The sequence below is a fragment of the Balaenoptera borealis genome (genome assembly GCF_965194805.1).
Source record: "Balaenoptera borealis genome assembly, chromosome: 11".
In the NCBI taxonomy this organism is placed as follows: Eukaryota; Metazoa; Chordata; class Mammalia; order Artiodactyla; family Balaenopteridae; genus Balaenoptera; species Balaenoptera borealis.
In genome coordinates this window covers 67,239,629-67,250,587 of record NC_138868.1, presented here as the reverse complement: position 1 = coordinate 67,250,587, position 10,959 = coordinate 67,239,629, and the positions used below count along the sequence as shown (strand labels likewise).

At 34.8% G+C, this 10,959-nt stretch overlaps 1 protein-coding gene across 1 annotated transcript in view; it reads right to left on the bottom strand.

The window, feature by feature from the left end:
- Positions 1 to 1,341: 1,341 nt before the first annotated feature.
- The window catches only part of TYR (tyrosinase), a 115,164-nt gene continuing 105,546 nt past the window's right edge, over positions 1,342 to 10,959 (bottom strand). The window contains exon 5 of the mRNA XM_082340472.1: positions 1,342 to 4,920. Coding sequence (XP_082196598.1) covers positions 4,694 to 4,920 — 227 coding nt within the window. The 3' untranslated portion in view covers positions 1,342 to 4,693. The remainder of the gene's footprint in view (positions 4,921 to 10,959) is intronic.

The window sequence follows — 10,959 nt, the reverse complement described above, 5'->3', positions numbered from 1 at the left end:
TTGATTTCAGCCATTTGAGACCCATATCAGATTTCTGGTCTACTGAATTACAAGATAACGGTTTGTAGTGATTTAAGCCACTGTGTTTGTGGTAATTTATTGCAGTAGCAAGAGAAATTCTATATAGTCAGCAACAAAGTTCTCTCCAGTATCAGAGAGAAAAAGATTTTCATTCTTTCTGTATTTTCTCGCTGTCTCCCTTTCTCTCTCTCCACACACATACACACTCACACAGACACATCTACTGTTGATAATTCCTCTGGCAAGAGTATTTAAAAATGACATGGTCCAATAATGAAGACTGACCAAATCCCAGGCAGAATGCAGTACTTTCTCAAAAAGCACTAAAAATAAATGGTGCAAACTTGACTTGGGCTTGGTCTTCAGGGCCTTTCCAGCCTTCCCTACCCCTGTCTCATGATCTCCTGTCCGTCCTAATAGCTGACACTGACTCTGCTTTGATTCAGACTATTTTGATGCCTTGTGCTTATTCTTCCAAGTGTGGATTTCTGGTTTTGCTGTTTTTATTCCTGTATGATTCTGAAAGGTACTCACACGCTTCTACCTAGACAAGATGTACACATATCTTATTTGAGAACCAAGTTACATGAGTGTTATTCCCTGTCTTTCTGAAATGGCTTCAGTCTGTGTTTTCTTCTAATTTTAATAAGAGAAAATGCTCATTAAATAGATGTTATAATTTGAAAAAGATAGATTTATGAAAAGAAGCAATACGTGAAGTGGCAAGTAGGGTCTTCAGTTCCTCTCAAAGAGACTTGCAACTCCTCTTCCTTCTTCTAAGTTCTTCACCTTTTCATTTTCTTCTTCATTCCTTTTGATCTCTTATTGTTTGGCTCCATCTCTTTGCATTCTTTAATCTATGCAACCCTTTTCAAAAGCACCATGGCAGTTCATTACAAAAGCCATGAAAGTCTTCATATACTTTGACCAGAGATTCTACTCCTAGAAAATAATTTAAGTGAAGTCAGATGCCAAATGCACCAGGATTTTCATTACAGCACTAACCATAATTTAAAAAGTAGATGAAACCTGAACATTCAGTAACAGTGAATTGGTAAATTATGACATGTCAACATAATTGAACAACAAACAATGAAATTTATAATCATGAAGAAGAACTGGATGCAAATCCCAGCTAAATTACCTAAACTACTGAACAGACATGTAAACAGGGAAGGTGCGTCTCCTATTTAAGCCACAGTCTCCTCATTTGAAAACATGAATAATACTTATTCTCATATTGATAACATGAAGATGAAATGAGTTAACATATATGATGTGTTTAGCACAGTTCTTGGAACATCATGACCACTCACCGCATTTAACATCATTGTTATTTATTTTTAAATAAGAAATTAGAAATCACCGTAATAATGCATACAAGACTTGGTAGATTAACATGAAGTTACAAGAATAATTTCTTACACTGCTATTAAGACAAGAACTCATAAAACAATTAGATAAATATGGGCTATATAGAGTTTTAATAAGGCTTTTATTTAAAAGAACATACTTAAAATATTTCTATATGGTTTTAAATAGCTGAAGGATTTGAAAGCCCTTAAGGCCTCCAGTGGATGCCAAAGGCAATTTTATATTCATTATATTGTACAAACTGGCAAATGTTTTTGAAAATAAGCAACACAAAGTTAAAAAAAAAAAAAAAGCTCTTTTTACTTGCATTTTAGCAGCCTTCAGAAGGAGTCTAATCAGAAAGTGAGTGGACCTTTGTTCTACTGACATGCCCCCCAAATAGCACAGGTTTACAATAGGTGACCCCAATGCGGTCTTTTTTTATGATGACAAAGAAAACTGTCCCTACATATCAAAGGCCATATAAACAAGGAAAAGCCTATTTAAAAACATTCACAATCAACGCCAGTTGTCAGTCTGCTAGAGACACTGGTTGAAATGACTTGTACCCATCACATATTTATTTCTACAGATGGAGAATTATATATTTGACTTGTTGGAAAAGTTGGGTTCTAAAAATACTCTTTTTTAAAAAAAAAGTAAAACGCAGAAAGAGGAACAAAAAGAGTGGCAGCTGCTTATTTCTTTCTCTGTAACAAAATGTGACATATATGTAGCAATGGAAAAAGAGCAGAGCTGAAATGAAGAAATTCAAAAATCGCACACTATAGAACAATGCCACACAATATAATGTTGATTAGAATTTAATGAAACTGCTAAGTATCTTGAAATATGTCATGTCATTTTGGTACCTTACTGAGAAAACCACAGAATGAATGTGGTGGTGGTTTTATCGCAGATGTTGCTGCTACTCAAGTAGATAACTTGAGCCTCTAGAGAAACAAAATGATAGTCTATGTTGAAGCTCAGTGATAAAGGAGGGAATTGCCTTGTGATAAGGAAGAGAATGACTTTATACAGATCCCTGTCAGTAACAATGAAAATTCCCTGGGTAGACTTTTATTCTAGATGTTTTGTAAAAAATGATTTAAACACCACCTGGTCTGAAATTTTGCCTTCAGATCAAACCTAGCTAAGTAATTATTTTGTGTTCTGAGGTCAGACTGAAGGCAACCACAATCACTATTACTGTTTCTCCAGAATCTTCTTAAGGCCTTATCCAAATTTATTTTCCTACTCCTTGCTCTCAGTTTTACTAGTTCCTATTCTCAACTAAATTGAATCCAGTTTTCAAATGTCCTTGTTAATTTATTTTAAATCTTGTATTTCTGGCTATGTACCAAGTGAAGGATATAACCCCTAGTATTTGCCCTCTAATCCCACAGACCTCTTCTGTGTCAATAAATATGCTACTCCTCATCCCTTGCCTGACTTTTCTCCTCTAGGCATCAGAAATTAGCTAAGCCAGCAAATGTTGACTGACAACTAAAGAGAGTTAGAAGATGAAAGTTGCTCTATAACTGAATTTCTTAACTATTAGTAATCTCTGAGAGTTGATGGCATTACTTCAACAAGAATTGTAAATTTTTATTTGTTCTAGATGAAAATTAGCCAAAATCATTTGACCAATGTTTATAATAAGATGATTTTTGCTTTCCTCTTAATTTCTAAATGTATTCATAAACAGTCTGAATCCTACACTACAGGCCTTATAGGAATTGTAAGATATTTTAATAAAAAAGTACCATACAGGTCGGTGGGTCTCCTTTTAAATATCATCCCAGAGATGTAGAGGTTTAGGTGTCAGACCCAGGCAGGTTTCTGGGAGCTAGAATTGGACAAGTCTGTCTGAAAAGCATGGCCATCTTGAGAAAGTGAAAAGACAGTGTTTAGGGATGAGGCTGGAAATATAAGTCAAGTAGTCAAACTGAGATACATATTTGAAAATGCTGAGCAGATACATACAAACTAAACATAAGGGAACTAAAGAGACTGGGGATACCAGGACAGAGTGATTGAGTTTGGATGAGAGAGTGAAAGTTGGAATCTGGTGAAACATCCTGAAATACTGTGGCAGAATCACAGGAACTTTTTACAGAGCATGTTTGGCCTCGCTTCTGAATGGGGAGTTGTTATGAGCCCTGAGCCAAGAATGACTATAGACTCAATACTTAAATTCTCTTTATAGAATTCAAGTCAAATTAGCCATCCAACCTCTATGTGAAGAATTCTAGAGTCAACCACTTATTATTTTCCAAGAATGTCCATTTTGGTTATGGAAAGCTCTGAATATTGGACAGTTTTTCCTTTTATTACACCAAAATGGGTCCTCTATAAATTCCACCCACTGGTGCTAATCTTTTATGCTCTACATAGTGATAATACAAATGGAATATCAATTGGACTATTTTTAGAAATTCAACTGGACCTAAAATTTCAAGTAGTAAGATTATCTAGACATTCTAATTTAAGGTCTTAATAGCCAGGAAAAATAGAAATAAGTTATTTTACTAGAACTGCAGACAGGCTGATATTCACATAATTGTTCTCTACCATGAAATGTTTTATAGCATTTTAAACATTCTCTAATAAAGTTCTTCTTAGAAGATAAAAAAAAAGCTCTATAATAAGATTATTATCATCTTCATCAACATAATTAATGAGCACATCTTGAGACAGGTACTTAGCCAGATTCTCTTCAGGCGAAGGACCCTTGATTTCAGTGGCCTTAAAATGTACAGTCAGAACTATGGCAGGAAAGAGTTGAAGATTGTTTTCTACTTGAAGTCCATTAGATATTTTGGAGCAGGAATGTAAAATATAAGGGAAACATTATGCTTTCTTAGGAAAATTAAAATGTATTTCTCGAGCTCAAAGGAGTCAATTAGTGTAAATTTGTTACTATTTTATTAAAATCAAAGAAAGGGGATAATAAAAGAAACATGTCATTAAACAATCCAGAGGAAAATAATCACAATTCTTCTCATATTTTATAAGAGCACTTTCATTCAGATATGACTAGCAGACCAGCACCTCCATTACCAAATGGCATCCTTTCCTTGGAAATATGGGCTTGAGGAAAACTATTAAGGGAATGATCAAAATACAGCAAAGCAAGCACAGGTGGCTTCTACCTGAGTTGGAGGAGGGGTATATTTTGTATTAAGATAACAATTCTAGTAATGATCTTCATGGACACATGCCAAGGATTTCTGCTGGGACAACCCCTAGGGACTTTGACATCATTTAATTTAGAGTGAGGTCAGGTTTTTTGGCCCAACTTTATTGCTTAAGCCTTTTATAACTGGCTTTGATACAACAAGCTGTGGTGGTCCTCCTTGTCCATAAGGAGTGGTTGCTTTTCTTCAGGAAGCTGCTTTCTCTTTCGATGACACAACAGGCTACTGAGTCCTCCCAGCACAGCAGTGAGGACAGACCCTACCATGGCTGCCCCAATGAGCCATGGCCAGATCTGACTTGCTTGTTCTAAGTAGGGTTTAATGTAATCTTGAAAACTGTCTGGTCCTGAAATAGAAAGACATCCCAATGTTTTTACTATCATCATCATCATCATCATCATCATCCTTGCATAGTACTTTGGAGTCAGATGCTTGGGTTTGAAGGCCAGCTCTGCTATTTACTAGCTATAAGATCTTGGGAAAGTTACACCTAATACTCCTAAGCTTCAGATTCTTCATCAGGAAAATAGGAAAACAATGCCACCTTGTTGGGATGTTTTAAACTTCATAGATATTATCTGATCTATAAATGGTACAGTCAGCTACTGTAACTCTTTTAGTTATTTATTCTGTTATTTGACTCCATATTTCTAAATAATAGGGAAATATTACTACTTCTTAATTCGTCAAGTTTATCTCTGGAGTTCCTCAGGTATAAACAATGATTTGAGCTTTCTTACAGCTTCCCTTTTCTTTCCTCCATATTTTCAGCATAATAATAGCATGATCTGGAGTCAAATCCACATCTCGGATTTTCATTATTTTTAGTATTTAAATATTATTCACAATTGAACCAAATATTATTCTATGATTACATTTCCTTTCTTACATTATTTTCCACTAGGAGTTAATAATTTATGATATCTATTTGCTTGATTTTAAAGTCCCCATCACTATTTACAAGACACTCTAAGATACTCTATATCCATTTTGTGATACAAAGGAAAGAAGAGAGTGCATCTTGGGCTTATCTAGTAGCAAATTATGGCTATGTGACTTAAGTCTTGAGCAAAAGTAATACATGTAACTCTGGGGCAGTTCCCTTAAAAAGAAAAGGTATGCCTTCTCCTTTTCCCTTTTCCCCTTTCAACTAATGCAAATAGTATGTTGGTGAGCCACCATAGATCATGTGATCAAGGGTAAACCCTAGGTCTTATAGAACTACAAGAAACAAGCAGCTCTGGTCCCTGAAATTATGGAGCTTGTATTTGACAACATACCAAGACTGCCATTTGAGTAATAAATAAACTAACTTATTTAGGCCATGGATATTTGAGCCTATATCTGCTCCCCATCCCTACCTTCCCCCTGTTGCTGATGTGGGAACTACAACATTTTTTTTATGACTTATTTTCTTGGCTACTGTTGATTAGTTCATAGTGAACCACTGACTCAAGTTGGGCCAGTCAGAATCATTACTCAGAATTCACTGTGCTGGAACTAAGAGTCAGATGACTCAGGAGCTGATAACAGTCTTAGAGCTAGAGAGCGGGTAGGGAGGGGGAAAGAGAGAGAGGGGGAGAACGAATCTTTAGCTAGCTTAGTTTCCTGGTTCCTGCTGTTCCTCAGTCTCAGCTGCATTTTTGTCTTTCTTACATTTCAAATGTTCATTCCTTCCTTGGATTTTGTAAACCAATAAATTATCTTTTTATCTAATCTTTTTTCTATGGAGTTTCTGCCTTTTGCACTTCAAAAAGTCCTAATTATTTTTAAAGTTAGTTAGATTCCTACAACAATAAAAGATAGAGTAAGTACCTTAGGATATTCTGAAATTACAGTTATATGTAAGCTTCATATATCATAAAAATTAGATCAACAATATAAAAAGAAAATTAATATTTATTTAATAAAATATCTTGGAAAGAATGGGTAGCAACATGAAGTGAAATGTAAAGTGGGAGCTTCATTGATCACCATAAACTCAAGCACTCAAAACAGTTAAAGCAGGAGAATTTGTCAAAAATTAATTTTATATTAAATTCCAATCTTCATTCAAAGAAGGTAACAGTGGCACTTCCCTAGCTTAAGTGGGGCTACAGGGCTCAAACCCCATTTCTCCTGTTACTTTCTCCTTTTTTGTCCTTAGTACTGTCCTTTTGCCAGCTGTCACTAAGATACCTCTAAAATTCTTAGAATCCATTAAACATAATTTGAAACAATAGAGCAGATTTGTGTTTCTCTTCATCAAGAGGGGACAATAAGTTGCAAAGAAGTAACATTATGAAATAAATTATAATAAAAAAGATTTATAATTTTGGATTAATATTAAGTTAAATCTAAGAAATGAAAGCTAACAAAGCTAAAATAAAGAAATTAAAAATGTGAAAATTATTTTCATCAAACATAAAGGTTACCATTCTAACACATTTAAAAGTTATTTTGAAAATGAAATTACAAATGCTTAGTTTGCATTGCTATTAGTCACTTCAATATATAGTGCATTTTAAATGTCTGACAAAATGCAGATTACATAGAGGTTACATAATAAGTATGATTTCTTTACTGCTTAAGGCTCAGCTCAAATTCTTTCACAATTTTAAAACACTATTTCTTTGTCTGTCCTTCTGTTCTCCAGCTTCTCTTATTATTTCTCTACTTCAGTTCATTTCAAGTGGTCTTAATTTTACTGTCACCAATGGACTGTCTTCTTTGAAACACCCTGTATTTCTCAATGGCTTCAACCTAAAATTTAGACTTGTCTTCCTCAGTTATTTGCTTTTGAACCTCAATAGTGTATCTTTAAATTATTTCTTAATATCAAAAGTTTTCCATTTTTTTACCTACTTAAAATTCCATTTTTCTTGTTACCCATTCTCTTCAGAATAATCATATACTCTTCTATTTGTTTGGTGCTCTGTCATTTCCAAAGCTCATTCATATGCCCATTTATCCACACAACAAACACATGAGGTAGTTAGGAATCATTACCCTAATTTAACCAATTCAAAATCTGTAACTTAGAAAGTTTGCCTGTAATATTTAAACTCTACAATGTATGTATAACCTTTGGAATGATGCCTTTCACTTAAAAAGTAATTTATAACTGTTATCGATTCTTCTTACTCCATAATAATTCCATCAATATTTCAACGGAATCAGCTTCCAGTAAGAGTTTTTCTCTCTCACACCTGCTTTGATCACTGATTCTGCTCAGCTCTCTCTTCTGGATTCCCAGACTCTTTCTTTCATTGCTCCTTTGTGACACTTGGCACAATTGTCTACGTGTTGTAATTATTTATATGTATGTCTTACTTTTCAGGCTTCATCATGAACCCTTGAGAGCAAGTAGTATGTCTTATTTATCTTTCATTCTTCTGTTCATTCATTTATTCATTCATACAGCAATATTTACTGAGACACAATAAATGTCAGGTGGTGGTCCAGGAACTGCATGTGAAAGGCTGAGTAAGCAGAGCCCCTGGCCTGAAGGAAATAATAACTGGAAGAGGAGACTGACAAGTAAACAAATGATTTTAAGAGCAATGCTGTTCCAATGCAAGTATATAAAAGATACAATGGGATCATGAGGAAAAGACCTCCTATAACTGCCTGGGGAGTCAGAGGAGGCATCCCAGGAGACTATCCCACTGAGTAGAAGAATAAATTAGGACTTGAGTGTGGGATGCTGATGGCAAGCCATCCCAGGCAGAAGGAACAGTATGCACCTGTGTATACACATAGGGAAGCACTAGTGAACAAGTCCTCATCAAACCCCATGTGCAGAATGAGACCCTCCAGATACTGTGAACATGCCTCCTCCTCTCATTTTTAAAATCAAATGTCCAGGTCTTTTGGAATATATTGGAAGAAGGAAGCTCTTAACAAAGTAACACCAGGCAGAAAGCAGGATTACATTTGCCAACAGCATCAAGGACTCAGCCCTTCATTGCCAAAGGTTTTTGGTCTCACCTTTCAATCAGTTATGCATGCAAAAAAATCACCTGCTACTCACTTTTGAAAAACATCACTAAATTCAATTATAAGAGAAAATGTTTGACTAAAGCAAGAAGACATCAACTGCCATTTACAGAAAATAATTAAGTAATTATAAACGTGAGTGCCTAAATGATGAATAATTAACTGCCTGAACTAAATTATATCAAGAAATTTTAAAGAATTTTTTAGTAAGCTTAAAGTTTAGCTTACTCTATTCTGGCATTGTGTCTCAGTATTATTGTGTCTCAGTAAACATTGCTGTATGAATGAATAAATGAATGAATAGAAGAATGAAAGATAAATTTTAAACTCCTTGAAAGTACAACAGAAGGAGAAATCAAATAATTCATAAAATAGAAAATAAGTAATTGCTGTTGCTTATTTTAAAGCAAAACTTCTCTAAAATTAGTGGTGTTAAGCTCACAGCTATATGAAAAGGACTCTAAATAGATAAAACATTTTGAATCAATTTTATTTTTAAAAATTTAACTATAAATAAATAATAAATACCTTTAATCCCCTAATGTGACTCTTTGAGCCTTCTTTCCCTTTTCTCCTCCAGTGGTGTCTGTTGCCTTTTCAGTAAAAAATATCCATTTGGGACACTAGGGAAGGGACAATGAGGTGGAACATATGTGTACAAGGCAAGTATTAAGAGAACCCTCTCTTCTGTGGAGTCATGGAGAGAGGATTCATTTGGGATTCTATATTTGCCACTTACGAGCTTTGTGACTTAGAATTTGTCACTTTATCTTTCCGTTCTCAATCTACTTACCTATAAAACAGAATAAAATCACTACTAAGCAAGATTGTAAAGATTAGCAAAGATAACAATTTATATGCTGATGTCTCTCACATTAGCATCTGCAGGCAGAATATTTTCTGAGGCTCAAGGCTATCCAACTGCCTCACAGATATATTTACCCTGATGTGCCATTCACCCCATTTCACTGTGTAACAGATATCACCATGAGATTCACTCCATGTCTGGCCCTGCTCCTATTGTTTCTATCTCAATGAATTCAATCACCATTCATCATTTGCACAGGCCAGAAAGCTTAAGGGCAACTCTAATATCGCCTTCTTTCTCACCTATTATATGTAATCATTTTCCAAGTTCCATAAATTTTGTTTTCAAAATAATATCAAATTTTTTTGTCCTTTCTGCCTTGCCTCTTACCACCACTGCAATTCCAATTTCCTTTGCCTCTTCCCTGGATACTCGTAACAGCATTTTCACTGGCCTCCCCGAATGTGCTTTGCAACTGACACAAAACTTGCATGTTTTTGGATTTTATATGAATATAATCATCAGTATATATTCTATGATGTCTGGTTTCTTTGGCTCAACATTATGTCTTTAACATAGAGGACAGAATTATGGTTGCCAAGGGGCAAAGGGGGGAGGTGGGGGAGGGATGGATTGGGAGTTTGGGATAAGCAGATGCAAACTATTATATATAGAATGGATAAACAAGGTCCTGCTGTATAGCACAGGGAACTCTATTCAATATCCTGTGATAAACCATAATGGAAAAGAATATGAAAAAGAATGTATATATATGTATAACTGAATCACTTTGCGGTACAGCAGAAACTAACACAACATTGTAAATCAACTATACTTCAATAAAATAAAACTGAAAAAAAAACTTCCTACAAGCTGCAGCAACCGTAATCTTATGAAAACTCAAATTTGATCCTGATTTGTTTAAAATTCATTAATGGTTCTGTTATCCTAGCAGTATGGCCAAAATTCATAATCAAGACCTCCTTTTCAACTAATTAATTCTTCCTATTACTGATATTCTCTGAAATGTCACTTCATTGACTCCTAGAGATATGCACATCTCTAAACAAACGAGTCATTAGGTAAGTAGTGGTTTAAGGTCTTTCTCTTTCATTAGGATGTAAGCACTGTGAAGAAGGAGACTACCTTGTTTACCACTGTATCCATAGTATCTAAAAGAATGCCTTGAACAGGTAGTTACTAAACATATGTATGCAGAAAGAATAAATAAACCAATAAAATCACCTAGAAAATATCTAGTGCAATAGAAGACTTGAAATACGTTAAAAATATCTAAAAATGCAAATCAAAACTACAATGAGGTATCACCTCACACCACTCAGAATGGCCATCATCAAAAAATCTACAAACAATAAATGCTGGAGAGGGTGTGGAGAAAAGGGAACCCTCTTGCACTTTTGGTGGGAATGTAAATTGATACAGCCACTATGGAGAACAGTATGGAGGTTCCTTAAAAAACTAAAAATAGAACTACCATATGACCCAGCAATCCCACTACTGGGTATATACCCTGAGAAAAGCATAATTCAAAAAGAATCATGTACCACAATGTTCATTGCAACACTATTTACAATAGCC